The 21794-nt window shown below is 37.7% G+C and overlaps 1 protein-coding gene across 15 annotated transcripts; it reads left to right on the top strand.

Annotated features, from left to right (window-relative positions):
- The first annotated feature begins 774 nt into the window (after nucleotides 1-774).
- On the top strand, nucleotides 775-21794 carry LOC111342368 (myoblast growth factor receptor egl-15-like). 15 transcript variants are annotated; one of them, XM_088727722.1, is made up of 20 exons: nucleotides 981-1209; nucleotides 1612-1953; nucleotides 8397-8660; nucleotides 9031-9149; nucleotides 11654-11718; nucleotides 12688-12836; nucleotides 13592-13621; nucleotides 13786-13815; nucleotides 14803-14952; nucleotides 15496-15523; nucleotides 16202-16244; nucleotides 16870-17179; nucleotides 17842-17952; nucleotides 18035-18225; nucleotides 18603-18725; nucleotides 18992-19062; nucleotides 19428-19468; nucleotides 20047-20143; nucleotides 20575-20709; nucleotides 20912-21794. In XM_088727722.1, exons 1-19 carry the CDS (start codon nucleotides 1008-1010, stop codon nucleotides 20684-20686), a joined length of 2478 nt encoding a protein of 825 aa, XP_088583848.1. In that variant the 5' UTR covers nucleotides 981-1007; the 3' UTR covers nucleotides 20687-20709; nucleotides 20912-21794. The 15 variants fall into 15 exon arrangements, 12 of the variants coding, with proteins under 12 accessions (XP_088583849.1, XP_088583848.1, XP_088583856.1 ...); XM_088727720.1 differs by lacking the exon at nucleotides 19428-19468 and adding an exon at nucleotides 19660-19765 and having other exon boundaries at nucleotides 986-1209; nucleotides 20610-20709; XM_088727724.1 differs by having other exon boundaries at nucleotides 990-1209; nucleotides 8397-8546; nucleotides 20610-20709.

Genomic DNA, 21794 nt, shown 5'->3' with positions numbered 1-21794 from the left:
CAGTTTCTTTCGAAACTATCAGCCTTTATTCATGTGATAATTAGTCCAATAATTGGGCATGTTTGGACAATGAGAAAAAGTTTGACGTTTTTCAAAAGCCCAGGATATTTTTCGTATGAAGCTTCAAGATGTAAGTATTGGTTTCGTTTCTCTTTGACGGTTTCAGGAAAAGGAATCTGTCTTTTTCCTTTGAGTCCTTTGGACTTTGGGTAGTCTAAATGACTTACTTAATATGAAACTCTTAATTATAAATTTTAGTGACCGCGTCTTTCTTGGTCTCGGTATTGAGTTAATCAAGAGTTAGCCGCCAAAACTTTAAATAAGTTCGGTCTTAGAATTAAACACAACCACGCGAAATCAATTATTCGTGTTCGGTAAATCTAACTAAGTGTTTGTGGAATATTCAGTCTCGGGCTACCAAGTCGAACTGGGGAAAGTAAGAAAGAAAAGCGGATCTAGAGTTTTTCTACGTTGTGAATCTCCTTTGCTAAATATTGAACGAACGAAACGAAACCAGGTGTGATGAATTTAACTCTTCCACTGGATATTATGTTTATCGCACTACACTTGTAAATATCTTGTTGGAACAGAGGTTAACACATATCACTAGCGTCACATTTATACTCGGTACACTTGCCATGAAATTGGATCAAGATTTTTCCCAGAATATCTTAAGATTCATATTTAGTAATTCACCTGTCCATCCTATGTTTGATCACTAAACGTTAAAATCTATTTGCTGAAGTGGAGGTCAATACCCCCCATTTTCAACGTTATTGAAGTGAATGATGGTTGTGGTTTATTCTCCCTCATACGTGGACACTCCATTGACACTTAGCATCGAAACTTGTCTTAAATTTGCAAACTAACAAAAATATGACCTTTGACACAGCAACAGAACAGTTTTATCAAATCTCCATTTGTCTGCGGGATTGCAAGCTGTCATTTGATATTGACGTTCATTTGACATTAACCAGAGTCCGACATAAAATCTGTAACGTCACGTTATGGCCACGTTCGTCATGGTCTATTTTCCTTTTGTTTCTTCAGTAAGTGGACATCTACGCTATTTCTCTTTCGTGTCTGACCTTTGGAATAATCCTCGTAGGCGGACAGCACTACTAATGGACACATTTCCGAGGATGTCTGCTTACGACAGCGTTGACTGTACATCAATTCAAGTGCAATTCTCTTTGGTACGTGTTAATGGTAAGTCAGGCAGAAGACTGGGCTCGATCGACGGTTTCCGTTTGGCGTTTCGTCCCATAAAGTATACAACGGGTGTTCCTTAAATGTTTCTTTCGATTAATTTCGAAAAGGGAATACATAAAAAATTTTGGTTTGTGAAAGGATAATGGATCTTTATCCTACTAGTGTTCTTCGATGGTTCATAGCCACGCTTTTATTCTGTTCCACTATACAGAACACAGGTAATGTATATACAGTCGAGAATATTGAGATGTTTTGGTTTCGATTTGAGATAAAGCTCTACAATAATTCGACAGACCTAAACACATCCCTAAATTTTCTGACGAATGAACTTCGAAATTTTTAAAGTTAAAGTGTGATGTGTTAAAATGTAGTTTAATGGTTTCTGTTTTCCTTCTTCAGTGTCATTCAGAATCAGCAGAACACCTCCTTACAATGCTACTATTGTGGTTATAGGAGAGAACAGCGCACGAGTCAAACTTGAGTGGCTGTATTCTGATGTACCAAATGAGTATTTCGTCCAAATTTGGAGAAGAAAACCCGGTGAAGATCTTAAACAAATAGCATCAAGCATGAATGGGAATGCGTTCGATCCGAGTTCCACGAGTGAGTTCGAGGCCTTACTCCCTGCAACACTAATACTGAAAAACGTACAGAGAAATGAGGAATACACCTACGCTATTATTCTGCTGGATTCTAATGCAGTTGAGAAAGCGCGAGATATAGTTACTATTGATGTGGTTGGTAAGTAATGCTGTTTCATGAGTTGCTTTGATACACTTTGTCCCGTAATTCATTTCTTGTGATTTGGTTACTGCGTACGCCACTAACGTAATTGTGTCTAATTATATCGTGCCCTTTTCAGAAAGGTCACAATGTAATCTTTATTCAACAGCTATCTTTCTCTTTGAGTAAAACGAAGCAATATTATTTGAAATTCCATTGCAGTGTGCGGATGTTATAATGCACCCAGCGACTCAAATTAATATATAGATTCAGCTAAGCCCAAAAGCGGAGTTTCTGCCACTCACTCTAATAGAGTTCCTCACTGGCTGTTCAAGGGTTTAATTTATTCTAGGGAATTTAGGGACTCTACCGTCTTAAAAGCACGGTTTTCATTGAACCCAGTTACAGCTGTTTCTTCGTCTCGTTGCTTTCAGCAGCAACTGATGGAGTCATTATTTCATGTAATACCAGGAAGGACTGGAATTCTGATCGTTGTGTTACATTTGAGTTTTCTACCGCTTTAATCGCTGATGAAAATGATAATCCGACCAGCACCAAGGTTATGCAAATCTGTTGTGACGGTGGTATCGATGTTATCAATACATGCGCGATTTTGTTCATGCTTCCGCACTAATTCACCTAAAGAAGGACCTCTTGATAATCTACAGCGCAATTTTGTTGCATTATAAAAAGTGTTCAACCAGGTGTTGCGTCAGTAAAACTTCAGTCTATACAGTTGTTTAATGACGGAAGACAATGGCGACTAATGCGTCGTTTAAGAATAGTAAGGGGTATTCTTTGTCTCCAATTCATACTATTTACGCGGATTTTAGCGACTCAAGAAATCACCATTGCTATGAGAATCTACCAAGCTTTAGTGATTGTTTGTTACTCTACATGATGTTATAATACATGTAAGGGATATGTCACGCCATTATTATGTGCCCTGAAGCCTTCCATTTTGCTACTCATGTGTTGAATTGATTTTGTTCCCCACTGTTATTAACAAATAGCAATGCGCGTGGCGAAAATCACTCTCCAAGAAGAAAATGTAACCTGAAGGCAATATTCTAAATGAGCAAGAAGCGAGAACAAACTCTCACGTGCATTGTCCGCAAATCTGGCTTCTTACAGAGTCAGCCGTTGTCTTCAAAAATATAAGCAACCTAAACGGTTTAGAATAAACAGAAAGGACGTGACCAGCATGTGAAAAACGGTAAACAAACCAACTTCAGGGTCCAGAATTTGTATCTAGCATACGACAAACTTACCGACTCTTTTGCTCGGTAAACATCCATATATCCGAATCAAACATCCAATGTCAAGAGAACGATAATCGACAGCCAACTAACTTCAGAATGGCGCGCGATTACGATTTTTTTAAACCAGATACTCTGACCCGATTATGAAGTGACAGGAAAACTGATAGAGCCGCAACTCACATAGTACTAGGATCTACTAGGCCCACAATACGTAAACGGTTACTACACAAACCCTTGAATGAGATATCTACGCTCATATTCCATTCACTGTAACTTAATAAGAGCTATCTTACGAGCAATAATTCTATAATCGAATTCATACCACATTGCGTCAATCGTTGCTCATACAAATGGGAATGTTCCAGATCGGTACTATTTAAGGGTGTGACGTTTTTAAAGGACACGATATCGGTCTAACAAGGGTAGGTGATGTCGTTCTCTGTTCATTTATCTTTCGCCGCTGCGCACGAGTGTTAATAGTAACATACCTTTTCCACTTTTACAGCATTTACAAATCCATGTGTGTGTGATACGTCCGTAACTTTGTACTAACAATATGATTGAAACAAATTTCAAATTCACGAGGAAACCTTTTAAAGACAAGTTTCGGTAGACTAATACCATCATCCGCTAAATGCCTTCCACCGCTGACTTTTATGGAGCGTTTTTAGTGTCAAAATTCAAAACCTCGTGTCAGACTTGCTATTTTTCTATTCAAACTTCTTGTTTGACAATTCGGATACGCTATTTGTTTACTAAAACATCCATTGTTTCAATTCAAAGCAATATTTCTTCGATTCAGTCATGCTGCTTTTCTATTCAAACGTGCAATCCTTCGTTTTAAAAATGTTTTTCTACTACCCAAACATTCAGTCGTCTAATTCAAACATGCTATTGTGCATTTCAAATTTTCAATCTCGCAATTCAAATAGTCAGTTTCGCAAGTAAAAATGCTATCCTTCTATTCCAATATGCAATTCTTTACAGCAAACCTGCTACTCGTCAATTCAAATACACTATTCGCCAGTTAAAATAGGCTTTTTGTCGACAGAAACACGCCATCCTTCATTTTGAAACAATCGTTTAGCAATTCAAACACTCTACTCTTCAATTCAAAACGGCACTTCTTCCATTCCAACGCTTAATCTCTTAGGTCAGATCTGCTGTTCGACTATGGAGACATCCAGTTGTTTAATTTGGTAACCCTATTCATCACTTCAAATATTCGAAATCCTTTTCCAAACATTCAATTATTCAATGCGAACATGATACTCGTCATTTCCAATACGCAATCCTTCAATTCAAACCTTCAACGCAAACACGCTGTCCTTCCTCGTCACCTGGAAACTAGCCCCGCCACGCATGCGTATTAGGAAGAAAGGTGAAGGAAAAGAATACGACCCTTATAGCAGGAACGGTGAAACGATGGAACGGTAGATTGGCGGAAAATGATCCCAACTCCTAAAACATTGAGCGGCGGAAAATGGCCCCAAATCCTAAAACACGGAACGGATGTCATGGCATGTTGCGCGAATTTTTGGTCATAGACACGCAAGCGCTTGGCTCATTCATCCCTTCGACGATAAACGCGCGTGACCAAAATTAAGTGTTATCAATTTTTTTCTTTTGCTGAGTGGTAAGAATAATAATGAACTATTATACATGAAAGATAGCTGCGTTTTCGCGTTGTAAACCTTTTTGGTTACCTTTTGTTAAGCTAAATTTGCCATGAGTTTTAGTCGCGACATAAAAAGTCGCATAGCATGTCAAAACTAACTTGACATACCACTTTACAATAAACGATGGTAACTTACGTTTGCTGGTGACGTCTGTGTTGATTTAATGAAACAAAAATATCTCAAACGCTTGTAGATGTGAGAACATTACAGGCACGTTTTCAGGCGTCTCAAAATATAACAACGTTCAGCCCCAGCTCCAAACTTTGACTAGCGTTACGAGCCCTTCAATACGAGCGTTTCTTCATCCCCGAATAAGTTTTGGGCCTTGAGTAACACTAGGTGAAGATAGGTTTGCAGGGAGTCACGTCCGTGGGAATTTCACATGGCGTGAAAAGACAAAAGAAATTTAGCAAAACAAAGCCGTTAAGAAAAATTTGAAGAATTTCTTCGCGACTAGGTGTCCAAAACACCACCATCCTACTATCAAATTTACGGCTTACATATCAGCGGAAGATATATATTTTGTGGACAAAAATGAGGTTATTTCACTAATTCGTCTAGTTTGCCGTCTTTTAAAATGCAATAATGCTGGTTGGAGACCAGTATACTGGCAGGCTTTATATCACTGTGGACGATCATAAGGTCATGCAAATGTGCAAGTCGCCGCTTCGAGGGCGATCTTTTCTCGAAGTGAAAAATTCGCGTACAAAAAAAAAAAAAATGTACAAAATTCGCGCAACATGCCCTGACATCCGCTCCATGTTTTGGGAGTTGGGATCATTTTCCGCCAATCTACCGTTCCATCGTTCCACCGTTCCTGCTATAAGGGTCGTATTCTTTTTCTTCGCCTTTCTTCCCAATACGCATGCGTGGCCGGGCTAGTTTCCAGGTGACGACGAAGGACAGCGTGTTTGCGTTGAAGGTTTGAAGGTTTGAATTGAAGGATTGCGTATTGGAAATGACGAGTATCATGTTCGCATTGAATAATTGAATGTTTGGAAAAGGATTTCGAATATTTCAAGTGATGAATAGGGTTACCAAATTAAACAACTGGATGTCTCCATAAGCGTTGGAATGGAAGAATTGCCGTTTTGAATTGAAGAGTAGAGTGTTTGAATTGCAGAACGATTGTTTCAAAGTGAAGGATTGCGTGTTTCTGTCGACAAAAAGCCTATTTTGAACTGGCGAATAGTGTATTTGAATTGACGAGTAGCAGGCTTGCGGTAAAGAATTGCATATTGGAATAGAAGGATAGCATTTTTACTTGCGAAACTGACTATTTTGAATTGCGAGATTGAAAATTTGAAATGCACAATAGCATGTTTGAATTAGACGACTGAATGTCTGGGTAGTAGAAAAACATTTTTAAAACGAAGGATTGCACTTTTGAATCGAAAAACAGCAGGACTGAATCGAAGAAATATTGCTTTGAATTGAAACAATGGATGTTTCAGTGAACAAATAGCGTATCCGAATTGTCAAACAAGAAGTTTGAATAGAAAAATGGCAAGTCTGACACGAGATTTTGAATTTTGACACTAAAAACGCGCCATAGACTTTGTCACCTGAGCATTTGGCTGTTTCTGGTGTGGCTCGGGCTGTTGGTTATTATTAGCCTTCTTTTATCCACAACTGTGTTACGATACACACTAATATCCTTTATGATGACAAGGATGTCAGTTCTTTAGAACAGACGGTCGATGCTGAACTTAAAAATTTACACGACCGGCCAACGACGACAAGATTGAGTTTGAATACAGAAAAAACAAATCATGTAACTTTTCTCACTTGACAAAATAAAATCCTCTATCTTCCACAAAAAAGTATATCTGATAGTGAAACAACCAGAAGAGCCACTTTAGAGCATGAGAGTTACATAGGATATTAAGGTTTTTTGATTGGTGGAAATCTTTCTTGGAAAAACCACCACGTTGACTACCTTATCACAAAAAATAAGTAAGACCACAGGAATGATTGCTGAGCTGTGATACTCTGTTACATCATCTGTACTCATTAATTTCCCTAAATCCTTAATATGACCTTATACAACTTATAGACTCACTGCCTAAGGAAATGCGTCTGATAAATATCTTAGCCAAATTGTTGTCATTCAAAAGCGAGTATTATGTTTAATCTAGTTTAACGTTTAATCTATAGAAAAGAACATGCTACCCACTTTTGTAAACGCAAAACGGTCTACCTATTACCTTATTATATTATGAAGCTCTACGGATAATATTGCTCAATGTTTATAACGACGAGAGATTTGTGGTAACGGAATAAACAACTCCGCGTCATGTAAAAATAAATACAATTCACTTTAATTCCTCAAAGGCATAAACGACGTAGGTTCAAAGTAAAACAACAAACAATTACAAAAGTTACAGTAAACGATATAAATGACAAACAGCAGAGGACTATAAACACTTACATTGTTACGGCCACAAAAAGGACCAAGATTGATTATCGTATTGCGAAACTGCTAAGGCAAAAAATAAACAAAAGGAAAAGTACGGGTGAAAACCGCGACACGTTTAAACTGCGCTTAACGTAAAAACGGGAAAACAGGCGTATTAATGCTATATGTACATAGATAAATTATGCGAAGTAGCAACAAGGCCGCAATAAAACGACAAAAAAGCGTCAATGAAACAATAAATATAAACGTTCGCTAGTTACGGAGGGATAAGACTTAAAATAAACTTTAAACACGCAAAGAATCGAACACGAAAAAATGCTACACTTAGAATTTACAAACATCATCAAAGTTTTTATGAGAACGTTGAACATCCAGACGTTTACTACTCGTTCATTAATATCAAAACTCTTCAATGTTAAGTACTCTAGGATTAAACCAGGTCTTTTCGCCGGTGTGTTCGTGTCAAAACCTGGAATGAGATACCTGATGGCAAAGAAATATTTCAAAAAAAGGAATATTTTGTATGTTAAATATGCGAAACAAAATAAAGTGTTAAGTTTGCTAAGTTTATTTTTACGGCTCATGTCTAAGACATCTTCGATTCCCATTCCACATAACGTTTCTAGCCGCTCGTTCAAATCGAACTCGGACTCGCATTCGAGACACATGGTGATGTTAGGAGATAATTATGCGAGCTATAAGCCAGTGTTTATAAATTTCCTTGTTCCTATTGTCTTTCTCTTCAAAATCGCTTCAGTCACTTATTGCTGCAGTGACCTATGACTGACTGCATGGAGAAACATTCCACTATTGTCGTCTACTTGGAAAGTTTATTCGCTCAAGAATATGATGTAGTGACCCAGTTAGAGCTTGATTGTGGGCATTTTGATACAGAGGCCAGCGTACTTACTACATAGGCGCATGCTTCTCTAGATGAACATCCCACTATATGTATGGATGTATTATTAATAGACTAAGCGTTACCTTCCCCGACCATTTAGCGATATTCTGTTAAGATTCACAGGGCCTTTGGGGAGCAATTCCTTCGTGTACGTTGACAATCCATACACAAAGAATTCATCTTAAATTGTTATTTCCCAGTGCCTCCAGAAATATCTGATCTACCGGAAGCAAGCTCTTTACTTACCATTGGAGAAAACCACTTTCTGACCTGCAACGCATCTGGTGACCCTCTACCAAATATTACTTGGACAAAAGATGGTATTCCCGAGGACAAGTTTAAAGTAACAGGTTACCACCTTCATTTAAACAACGTGAATTTAGAGGATGTAGGATCATACATATGTACAGCTAGGAATGGATATGGAGATGATGCAACCGCTATCAGCATCGTTGGCATAAGATGTTAGTAGTCTGATCTCTACTTTCAAAGCTGTTTCTGTGATTACTACACGTTTTATAGTAGCAGATGCCACTTTATTTGAATTCATGCTGAAATTACACAACAACGTAATGACGTGGACTTACCACAACATTAAAAATACGTGTTCCTTTGTGTTTCCTCTGTTTCACTTGGAAGAACATTGAGAAGATTTCAAATCAGTAGTTTTAAATCAGACCCTGAATTCGTCTCAGTCCATCAAACCGCAAAAAAGAACTCGGCCAATATTCAGCCATCTTGACCTCACAGTTTGTCAATAACGGTGCTACTCGGTATAAAATAATTACTGTTAAACGAACAAGTGTTAATTTTTCTGATGTAATCATACTGTAGGTGATGATTGTGAAATTAGGATGGTGGGAGTAACATTAAAGAATGAAGTCTGGAGGTCAGCCTTGAATAACAGATCGGGAGTTGAGTTTAAAACTTTGGAGTCGAAGCTGTTATCGGAAGTAAGTATCCTGCAGCATCTAGTAGTTACATTTGGTGACCATATCTGGGCAAACAAGCTTTTTTGTTCATACTTCTCGTTATACCGTGGTAATTTAGAAATTTCTAAATTTTGAACGTAAAATAACCTTTATTATAATCCAACTACACCTAGACGAGTACAAATAACGCCATAGACGAGTACAAATATCACGCGGTATTTGTACTCGTCTATTGCAGAGTACTGGTTAAACAGGTTTTCTCGCATCGCGCAAGCAAAGAATTGGATTGTAGTTACCAAAAAAAAAACAAACAAACAAATGGCGGACAATTTGAATCATATTTCCGACGACGAAGAGTCAGAATGGCTGGCAAATATAGATCCAGGTTCATTAGATGAATCGAACGAAGAAAAACTGCTTGACGACCAGATAATTTCTTCATTCAATGAAGCAAATAGAAACAGCAACTCAACAACGCGCCAATTCCGTTCCGCTTCGCATACTTCTGTCACGCATTCCCCGTAAATACATATCCGCGAAATTCGCCCGCACTGAAATAACAGTTTGGCGTGTTGGATAATAAATAACTTATTAGACGTTTTGTTGTGTAGTATCGCTGAGTATTTTTACTCGTTATTTGTATTTTGACTCGCCCTACGGGCTCGTCAAAATACGGCACAACTAGTAAAATACTCAGCGATACTACACAACAAAACGTCTAATAAGATATATTTATTATCCAACTATACCTAGACGAGTACAAATAACGCCATAGACGAGTACGAATATCACGCGGTATTTGTACTTATCTATTGTAGCACCGGTTAAACAGGTTTTCTCGCATCGCGCAAGCGAAGAATTGGATTGTAGTTACGAAAAAAAAAAAAAATGGCGGACAATTTGAATCCTATTTCCGACGACGAAGAGTCAGAATGGCTGGCAAATATAGGTCCAAGTTCATTAGATGAATCGAACGAAGGAAAACAGCTTGACGACCAGAAAATTTCTTCATTTAAGGAAGAAAATAGAAACAACGACACAACAACGCGCAAATTCCGTTCCGCATCGCATACTTCTGTCACCCACTCCCCGTAAATAAATATCCACGAAATTCGCCCTCACCGAAATAACAGTTTCGCGTGTTGGATAATAAATAACTTATTAGACATTTTGTTGTATAGTATCGCTGAGTATTTTTACTCGTTATTTGTATTTTGACTCGCCCTACAGCGATGCTATACAACAAAACGTCTAATAAGATATATGTACCTCTCGTCCAGTACTGCCTGAACTGACTTAGCCTCCTTTTATTTGTTGCACCAACCTTTAAAAGACTAGCTGAAGAAATTGTTTTTCATGCCTCTGCTCTTCATTGAACATTGAGTGAGGAGTGTTCAGTTCTTGAGTTAATGGAATGTCGTGAACAACTGTGGTATGTCGGAACAGTGGTCACATAAGCATCCGGGAACTTTGAGAGTGGCGAGAGTTGTGTATTTTGTGTGTGTTACGTTAAACACGAAGGCGCGCCATAAAAGGAGCCTTAGGTCCCGCTAGACCATTTGTCAATCAACCGTCGTGTGATGTAGAACTCTTAGAGTCAAGTCAACTTGAGCTACAGCTACTCCAAAGCAGTGAACAGCAGGGGCATTCCTCAAAATTGTTTTATGTCTTCATCACAATACAAGAATTTTTGAGATTTGTATTTCCTTTCTCCAATGGAAACTGTCTTTAATTGTGGCGGTAAATTTGAGATCGAAGTAGGTGGTTCGCACGTTACCTCATGCCACCATGCTGGTGGAAGTAAACAATAGATATCTCATTAGCTCCTTTTGTTCGTCTACCAGCATTTAAATTTGACCCGCACACGTCAACGGTGAGTGACAAATGAGCCTAGGTCTTCCCAGGGAAGACTTCCTTATATAGTGCGCCTTCGTGTTTAAATTTGTGGTTTTGAAGCCTTTGTGGTGTACAACTCTACAAAAGCTCAGATGTGTGAGTTTGATTATAACTAAAAAGCATTCGTATGCTCTTGAAGTGCAATTATTTATCTGGAAAACCTATGGGGGCTTGTACACCTGATACTTTTCTGGCTTAAAATTCGATTCTGAGAGTTCTTTTGAATTTCTTGGATTAGAAAGTTAAGCAAAGTTAAGTGAGGAGAGATAATGGTTTCCACGGTTGAAAATTGATGCTTGTGCACTTAAGTGACAATTGTGTCCTAGGGTCATATATAGCATAAAGTTTGGTTGCTTGATTTGTGTCCAATTCTCAACTCATGTTTCATGAGAATTAGAGATCAGATCGTGATAGCCTGAATTTATTACAACGATAGATTGGGGGAGTAATTAAAGATAAGAAATTTGAGAACTTAAAACATCCAGGGCTCATCTTGCGAGGGAAGTGTTTTACAAGTTTTGATCCTACGAGCCAAAAATCATCGTCTCAGACGAGTGGATGAGTGCATAGTGTTTTTGCTCTGCGTACAAATTTGAATTGTGCATTTCAGCATTTGTTGTTGTATTCAGATTTCCTCTATCTTCACCAAAAATCCTGGAAAACAACTGTACACAGTGAGTCTCCTTAGTTTCAGGTAAATGTCAAGCTAAGACTGCTCAATGCATGCATATATTAGACTTTTTTTAATTTAAATGCCTTAAGGCCGACCAATCGCACGCATTATTTCACTTTATAATCTTGCAACATTGTTGCATGCAATGTGTTGAACACTTTTTGCCATCCTGGTGCAACAGGATGAAACATGTTGCAATATGTTAGATGGTGTTGGATGAAGTTCGAAAGTGGTCATATTTTTGTTGTAACATTTTTTGATATTGCAAGATGTTTCACGCATTTGAGAGGCTGTTTCACAACATCTCTCATTACAACATAACCAAAGTAAAGCGCTCGCTCTGATTGGTCAATTCAGCGTCCCCCATTTGCCCATGGGTGTAAGCTGCTGACGTGAGCTAATGCAAAGACTAGTTTTCCGCCCGCTTGTTTTTTCCGGTCATGTAAGATTTGTTAAATGAAAGGAAATTCTCGCTACAATGTATCAATGTTATGTTATAAAACAAATGGTAAACGCCACAGTGTACACTATTGAGTTACAGATGCACTTGGGAGGTTTGCTAAGCACTCAAGAAGCTATAGTCGCTCTCGGCTATCGCCTCGCGCGACTCTTACGCTTCTTTCGTGCTTAGCAACCTCCCGCGTGCATCCATAACTCAATAGTGTACGCTGTGGTGTTTACCATTGGTTAAACATTATCCAGCAATGTTGCAACATGTTGCGTTCAGGTTGCGTACGTTTGACTGGGCGTCAAAACTTAATTGTCATCTTTGGAGCATTAAATTTGCATCTTGCAATCCTTTGATATTGCAGGATTTAGTTACAGTCAACTATTGATAAATATGTATACAAACATCTTGAGATATTCATCGCGTTTAGTTTTGAAAAATTGATGTTGAGGAGGATGATGTGTATGGTCAAGATGAAAATTCGTTGACCGGTTTCTGTTACGAAAAGAGCTTTGATAAGCAAGTATTTTCTTTTCTTATAGTAGAACTGATAGTTCAGCTGCTATTGCTGTATTAAGGCTGAAGTTCACAGACCCTTTAAAACCACTGGAAGATGAAATCTTAAAAGGAAAGCTTGGGTCACTCACAGTTGGCCGTGAGCTCGAACTCCCTTCAGCTACCGGGAAACCAAGTGGGTTACTTATATACAAGTATCTCAAGGATATTAAGCGCCACGCGAAGATACTAATTTTATCTTCTAGTTTTGATAACAACTATCCCTTGCTCGCTCCGTTCGCTCATGAGAGACAATATCAATGGTAGATGATACATTCATATCAAGAACTGCACATTGATATAACGTCCTGTTTACTATACAGTTATTATTTACGTACGTTGGTGTCAGACATCTCAGTCTCTGAATGAGGGGATCTTTTGCACATTTAAAAAGCTCGAAGAAATCTTCTTCCACCTCTGACATAAAAAATGAAACAAGCTCTCGTGCGACGAACGTTTTCCGCCAATTCAAACTTGTGAATGTCCTCAAATCGAGAGAAAGTGACTCGTGGTCAAAAGTGATCACGATAGTTACGATGACGACAATGTGAAGATATCTTGTAATCACAAGAGAAATTCTGGTATTTCACCAATATGTCACTATTACTCCTGCATGTTACTTTCTCTTTAACACGACAACACTTGTTTAGATTCCTGTAAACTGACTACTTTTTCCATCAGTACCATTAACAAAGAGTACCGTAAAGGTGTAAGATAATCTCATTAATTCTGTTCTCTTTCTAAGATAGATGTACCTTAACCATCACAGTTTGCTTTATCCCGAAGTTACCATTATTTCGAGAAATTCTGATCTTGTAGTTGAATATTTTGTTTCCCTTTTACCATGCAAGTGACTCATATATATCCCAATGATTACTTGCTCTTTTCCAGCTTTTCCCTGTACAAACGCTGCAACCACAGGTAAGAGACAATAAATAAACTGTTAGTCGAAATTCAATCTTACTTGAGTGATACTCTGTCCAAACGTTTGCACATTATTTTATTTCTTAATGTTATGTTTTATTTCTTTTGCTACTTTTTGCAACACGTGAATTAATGCTTAAATATTTCGTGTTCTTTTCCAGCTGTTCCCCTGACAAGAAGTACGGCCTCAGGTAAGAGCCAATCGCTCTATATCAATTTTACTTGAATGCAAAAATTTACAAAGGCCTTAGGAAATATAGGCTGTAAAGGTCTTTAGACCCCCTTATCTTCAATCAAAAACTAAAGCATGCTAAGCGAAGTAGCCGATGAGTTACGAACTGTTTTTTTGTTTGTTAGTATTGAGTTTATGATTTCAAAATAACAGTCCATCCCCAATATGTGTGCATCAAGGGTGCCTGATGAAAACTGGGTCGGACAAAGGAAAAAAGAGGCTAACAATTAAACTTCGCAGAAGTGAATAATGAATAATGTGTAATTGATTTAATTTTGCGTAAAGAAGTTTGTTTTCTAAGCCCAACTGAATTATAGGTCAACAGACTCGTACATGCTCGGGCAACTGCACGCGACCGTTCACCTTCTGTTAAGCTTTGTTCTTGAAAAGAAAGTCACTATCAACGTCCACCCGCAAAAGAAACATTTTAGGCATGAAATTGTACGTTTTATGTATATACAATGCTTGAAAATGGCTTGAATGAGGAGTTGAGGACTTCAGTAAAATTTTATGCCTCTACTTTCTCTTGACGTTTTGGCGAGTATTATTTTTTTTTAATGTAATGATACTGCACACGAATACCTATTAGTCTTTGAATTGTGGACTACCAAGTAAATTTTTGTTATCACGTACTAAGTTGAGTATTCATTCATGGGTTTCATGATATCAAGTGTATAAATTTCGGCATCAGAAGTGTAAGAAGTCGGAAATGAGAGGCGAAGGTCTAAAATAGATTTGCTGAATTAAAAGTTCATTCCACACTAAGATCAAATATTTATCCTGGCACTCAAAAACAGAATTTAAAAAAATGCTGAATAGAATCGCAAAAAAAAAAGGTGGGTTTATCCCTAGCTCCTCTCGATGTGTCCATGATAAACACCTCTCTATATACCATTCATTTCAGCCATATAATGTCAGCTGGGTATGTATGTTTACACACTTGCAGGTTTTCCTAAAGTTACAAATCAAAGTGAGGATCGGAAAAAACACCAAAATATGCTTCGAAATCATGCCATTTACTTGACAATCATTTTTCTTCTTGTGGTGATTATCATTGGGTTAGTGCTTGTCATTTGGAGAGGGAGGAATAAGCAAGGTGAGATATCAGATCTGATTTGCTCTTTACTCCTACCGTAATCTCTGTTGATTGGCATGAAATCCAATATTGAAAGAGTCTTAGACAAAACTGTTCAAAAAATTGAATTTGAAAGGGTTTCCAGCCGGCTCTGAGGATGCAGAAGGAAATTACGTCTTGGATTACCCTCACTGCTCTTCCGGTTTCTTGATTTTTGAGTTTGGAAACAAGTTTAGTTGCAATGTCAGCTTGTGGTCTTTTTTAAAATAATCTCTGTCAAGAAGAGTAACATTTCCATTGCTCAACTAAAGATTCTTGAAATCTGAGATATTCAAAAATTAGAATCATGATAGGTAGAATGACCCCATGAGGTTAGACTTGCGCAGCATTTATCGTAAGCTACGAAAACCATGTAGTCCCACATCAGAGAGTGTCCTCCAATCTGTTTCGACGTTTCGTTGCAGCAGTTTGTTTATGAACTGAGTTTCGTTTTTATTCGAAGTCAAGTTCTGCTTTTGGGATCAGCTTCTTCGTTGGTAGTAAATATGTTGTTTTATCCTACAGGATTTGCAGGTGCATTAAAGCAAACAAGGTACGTAAAAGGTAGTGTTAAGTCAATTTGGGGTCTTTCTCACAACAAGCCAAATATATTTCTCTTTCATTAAAGCGCTTTCAAAGCAATGTTGCCTCGCTTATCAGTTATTGAATTCCTCAAGATAAACAGACAGTCACTGCCTACAAAAGAACGACTGAAGGGAGGAGTAGCCTGTGTCAGCTAGAATTCCTGAATTACTTTTATCACACGAAGATCAGTGAGTCACTCTATCGCTTTGACTAAACTTGGCTACAACAGATTCTTCCAATAATCTCCTTTCGATATGTTAAAACTCAGTTTTCGTTGCCAAATCTTAGAGGACTCAAACAAAGGAAGCCAAATGCTGAACAAGTTTGTTCATGAGGAATTTCAATGTATCAGAAGATTGTAGTTGCGGTTTCTCCTTGTTTTCATTCTTGAACATATAATTTCACTAGGTTTGTGCCTGTCCCGTGTCGTTTAATCGCCTCCTAGCTTCGGGCTTTAGTTTGGACTTACTGTATCATCTAGTTCTTTCTGAAATTTGGATGGTACACTATTGTCCATACAAAATTACGGCATCTTAAACTGCAGAAGTGAAAAATTTATGCACTTCCTTTGTGACCCTCATTTTCATAAGCAGCAAAAATTGAGATTTGCCTCTCTTTACCAGGTATTTTCATGTTTACGTTTTAGTAATCTGAAGTATCATTGCCGAGAAGACCAGATTGATATCCAGGTGATGAAATTCAACACTGCGTTAATCTTCTTTTCATGCTACATGCAACTATAATTCGAAATTTAATGTGACACATGAGGGCACCATTGAACTCTTTCTTGACTAATACTTAGTTCATTATATTTATCAGTTACTGCCATAAACAAACTATTTAGTACAGTAGTGTTTAATTAAAAAAAGAACTTGTGTACTGGTGTGAGCCCTGATGACCAGCACATCCACCCGACTGACCTATGGTTTCAGTCAAACCATCCGTGAAAGTCGTTTTTCTTTCAAGAAAACAGCCTATTAGTCCACTGAGTGGATGTGTGACTAAATCAAAAATAGTTTGTGCTGATTGATTTGCAATGTATTTAGAAATTATTTGTTTGAAATGACTTACGGCAAAAATTCATTTTAGAAGACACTTTATGAAAAATGTTCGCTTCCCGAAACAGATGATGCCTAAGCAATATTTGCAACATCTTTCAGGGTCAAGAACCACAATCAGAGCTTCAGTTGATAGGATGTACAAATACGCAGAGATTTGCTTTTAAAAGATAAGCGTCATAAGCAGTTTGCCATTTTTGCAGCGACATCGCTCCTCCAAACATGATACGATTGAGATCATATTGCAATCTTTCAGGTTGAAGAAACACCAATGGAAGTTCAGCTCACAGAATGTACAAATGTTCAGGGATATTTGCTGTCAGATTATGATCAGTCTCCCTCTTTGCAGTCAGCAAACACACTTCACGAGCAAACTCTGGTTTCCTCGGACTATATGCCGCTTGATCAATCAACAAAACTTCGTAACTGGGAAATAAGACGGGAACAAGTACACATTATAAAAATGATTGGAAAGGGTGCTTTCTCCCAGGTTGCAAAGGCAATAGCTTTTTTAAATACCAATGGAACAGAAGAACAGATAACTGTAGCAGTAAAAATGCTAAAAAGTACGTGATTTAGTAAGATGACACGGGGATATGGGTGGTTGATGTTTGCTCTGATGAATTGCCAAATTTCGCCGGTGAAAAATATAGCGAAGGTAGGGAAAGATATTTTTCGTCTTGTCATTCGGGCGTGGAACAAAGAAAAAAAGGCGCACGAGTTTCTTTGAGGAATCTCAGAGTCTCTTTACAGAGACTCTGTAAAGACCAACATCGTAACGTCCTTGCTCAGCATAGAGCCTCTGTGGTCCAGTGGTAGAGCATTGGAGCGCGGAATTGGATGGTCTGAGGGTCGATTCCTCATGAAGACTCAAAATTTTTCCTTTGTGCCACACTCGCGGCGAAACGGTAAACGTCTTTCTCTATTTCTTCAGCCTTCTTAATATATACATATCCAAGGTGCTCGTCTTGTAGGGCATCTTGAAGCACGGCTATTGTCAGCGATTCGTTTCTTCCAATACGCTATCTGATGTTGCCACTGAAGTTGTTTCATTCATAACAGGCAATTTTATAACAAAGGAAAAAGTTACTTAGTGGAGCAACTTCATGAGCTATTGAACGCACAGCTGCAATTAAATTAATTGAAAAAAAAAGGTTTTAAAGTTTCTTTCTATAGTTATTTGTGGCAAATGGTAAACATGGAAAATTTTTTGGTCCTTCTGTAATAGAAAATGCTCCTGAATCAGACAGAAGGGATCTCCTGTCAGAACTTGAGGTAATGAAGATACTAAAGCCTCATCCTCATGTCATCAAACTAATGGGATGCGTCACCAACTCTGGTAAGAAAACTGAATCTTCAAGAATAAGTTTATATTCTAAAAGATGAATAAAAAAAATGTAGATTATATGTCCCCTTTGTAGATCCTTTACTTGTTCTGATTGAGTACATTCCTTACGGTGATCTGTTGGGTTACCTAAGAAAGAGTCGCGGTCTGAATGACACATATTTTAAAGACCCGGATGTTAAACCTGAGACGAACCTTACCGCGGAACAACTGGTGCGATTTTCCTGCCAAATTGCTGATGGAATGAGGTACCTCTCGTCCAACAAGGTGGGTAAAGAATTTTGTAGGTTCTGCGTCTATAAAGGTTACCATAGTCTCGCTTATTCTTTTCATTTGCTTTGCCCGAACTCTTTCCCCTCATATCCGAACTTCCTGTTTTAAAAGATTTTATAGACGTGGAGAGCCGAATATTCAAGTGGCACCCCCACAATGTGCCAGTAAATGAATTTGGGATGAATTGTGGTGTGGACATTGTGGAGACATTTATTAACATAGGTTCCGGCACCAAGCCTGGAGTGCTCGGTCAATAAGATGATATAATTTCAATTTGTTTTGTTTCATCTTTCAATAACAAGCCAGCTCCAACTCAGTTTTTGATTCTTTTTAATCAATTATAAGTAAGTAACCCTCTAGTTTCCGCTCAGATCATCCATCGTGACTTGGCGGCCAGAAATGTTCTTGTTGGAGAAGGAGAAGAGTGTAAGGTGACAGACTTTGGAATGGCCAGGAACGTTCACCAGGATGATATCTACACCATACACAGTGGGGTGAGAAAGGTTCTTAAAAACCTCTATGAATTGAAAAGAGCACAGGAAATACATATTATAAGTTTAATTAGCCAATACATTGTTATAAAGTTTGTTAAAAATGGTTTCCACTTATTTTGCGTAGCCTAAAATAAATGTTATTGTGAGGTACCAATTGCTAAACACCTAGACTAAAATTCTTCTTTAGAGTTCCTCTTTGATTCTATGGTTATAGATTATCATTTTTCTGTAACTCTCAAGTAACCATGCACTGTATTCCTTTTTAGGGTCGTCTACCAGCGAAGTGGACAGCATACGAAGGGCTACTTTACGGGACATACACGACCCAAAGTGACGTGTAAATATTCTCTCAGGGAGATTTTGTATCACATGGACGAAACTTTCTCTGATGCAACTTCTGGCAGCTATATGTGACCACAGCCGCACATTAGAGTGGTTGACACATTAGTTCTAATTACCTGTTGTGTGTTTCACAATAGGACACGCTTGGGGGAACTAGTGTGATTGAAATAAATGTTGATTTGGGACTCCACAAAATATATTAGGCCTCACTCACTCACTTTGTATCGAGATGTATTCATAGCCATTTTTTTTTTATATATTTACAAAATAAATGTACAAATATTTTATAGAGGCGATGAATATCAGAAAGCAGGCTTTGCTGAAATTACATTAATCTCACAAATCTGTTTTTACATCCAGATGGAGTTTTGGTGTTGTTCTTTATGAGATATTTACTGTAGGTTGGTGCTCCTCTGTCTTCTCTTCTTTTCTATTTTTTTTTTCTTTTGCAGAGTACTATAGACTGCTACAACAATGAAAAAATTATTTTGTTCTCTTTCTCTTGGCTAGATTTCAACTTTACATTCCAGCATATTGGTACCACATACACCAATTTTGAAATAGTTTTTTTTTGTCGTGATCTCTTCTCTAGAAGCGTTGCCTTTACCAGAACACAATGTATTTTCCTGTCGAGTTACATTGAGGGAGCTGGATCAAGAAGAGAAAGTGATGGCATTTACTTAGGAGTTAACTCGAAAGTAAGATTACTCTCTCTTTTTCTCGATCCAGCCTTCTTAAGAAACTCGTCTGGAACGTAGACCGATAAATACAGTCCCTCAAACGAAAAATTGCGAGAGTAACAGTTCGAATTATTGTCTGAAACTGATTGTGTCGAAATAATTGATAAGCTACATTTTGCGAAAGAGGAACTCGGCCTTAAGAGAGAACGAGAACAAAATTTTTTCATTGCAGTGGTCCTTAAATTTGGGGCGTTGCCCTGGAATCGCGACTTGAAATTATTTATTTATGATTTTTCCAGGTGGATCACCGTACCCAGAGATTAATGGCCGAGAAATTGCAGGCAAACTTCAGAAGGGATACCGTATGCCAAAACCAAAACATGTTGATGAACAACTGTAAGCTCTTTATTTTGTCTTTTTTCGATATTTTCAGATTCTTTTTTCCATTTTGTTGACACATTTAAACAACTGTGAAAAACGCCCAAGAGTGGACACCTCTAATAGGGAAAACTACGTCTTATTTCCTGCGATCAGATAACCCGACAGTTCCAACTTCTTATGGAACACTTTAATTAGCCTAGATGGTGTCTGTTTACCACAGGTCGGTCGATAAAGTGAAGCTTTACTTAGTCACCATTGCATCTAATGTTATCGCCTGAGTATTTGATGTTACGTGTGGCAAGTCTTTTAATATATCCAATGCCGACCAAGATATAAGAGAAGAAATCAGCTGACGAGTTTGAGATACTCAATGAAGGAAAAAATCTGCATCATTGATTCTTAATTGCCAAAGTATTTCCTGAGGTTATTTTTTCTTACGATGTTAGTTACTGTGTTGTTGATATAACTGAGATATCTCCAGTTACCAGATCATGTTCCAGTGTTGGGAAGAGAAACCAAACAACCGACCGACATTCTCCCAACTTGAAGACACCTTGAAAAAATTGATGCAAAACATGAACGTAAGTCTGTTCCATATGTAATAACATGCCAAACTTCTCTCTTTAAGTTACTGATAGTGCTTTAGGGTCAAAGAAAGTTACTTATTTCATGCTTTCCTTTGTCAGTTACGTCAAATGCCATTTCATTCCCACTTAAATAACATAATAAGCCACATGTTAATGTTGAATAACTTTATTGAAGTCTTCTTTTCTTTTCTTTTAGACTTACGTGAATTTGAAGGAATACGATAACAATTTGTACGCGAATGTTGACGACCTATTTGAGTAACAGGATAGGAAATCGTCTAATTGTATAAAGGAAAGATAGTTAGAGGGGATGCGTCTAAAAACAGGGCTCGTAAAAAAATCAGTCCAGTTGTGGAGACATATCCATAAGTACATTTAAAGTATTTTTAATGTATGGTTAACTTGGTCCTGAGGACACTCGCTTGGCAATAGAAGTACACATAATTTGGGGTCCTGAAATGGCCTTCGCTTGAGGTACGAAGGAAGTTTATCTGCTTAGTGCAGACTTACAAGATTATTTTCGGACACTGTGACATAGATCCTCATATGTTTTTTTGATTTTAATGTATTGGCGAAAACGCGTAGGAACCATAATTGTAAGATAAGACCTAAAGAGACACGTACAAATTACTTTAAATTTTCATTTTTCAATCGCTACATAACAGACTGGAAAATTATACCACTGAACATTATGTATGCACGTTTGTTAAGCAGTTTTAAGTCCTATCCTTTATGCGTCATTTGCGTGTATCCATTATGATCATTTGCGTCAATTTTAAATCAGGAGAAACTCGTGAGTGATCAGTATCCAATTTAATTAGCTTAGCTTTGGGCCTTATTTAAATTGTACTTCTTAATTTTTAGTGTCAATTATAGTATGCAATTTAATTAGGTTAGTTTTGAGCCGCATTTAAATTTTACTTCTTAAATTTTAGTACGCTTAATTTTGGAGAATATTCTTTGGACGGGAATTTAGTCTCCCCCAATTATTCTCCAGTCATGCACTCTTTGTATTTTCTGTAATTTTATTTACCTGTATTAGCATGACAAAGTATTATTAAATTTAAACTTTTAAATAA

Source organism: Stylophora pistillata, chromosome 7 (genome assembly GCF_964205215.1).
Source record: "Stylophora pistillata chromosome 7, jaStyPist1.2, whole genome shotgun sequence".
Classification (NCBI taxonomy): Eukaryota; Metazoa; Cnidaria; class Anthozoa; order Scleractinia; family Pocilloporidae; genus Stylophora; species Stylophora pistillata.
The sequence above is the reverse complement of the archived record's forward strand: the minus strand, read 5'-3'. Positions and strand labels throughout refer to the sequence as shown.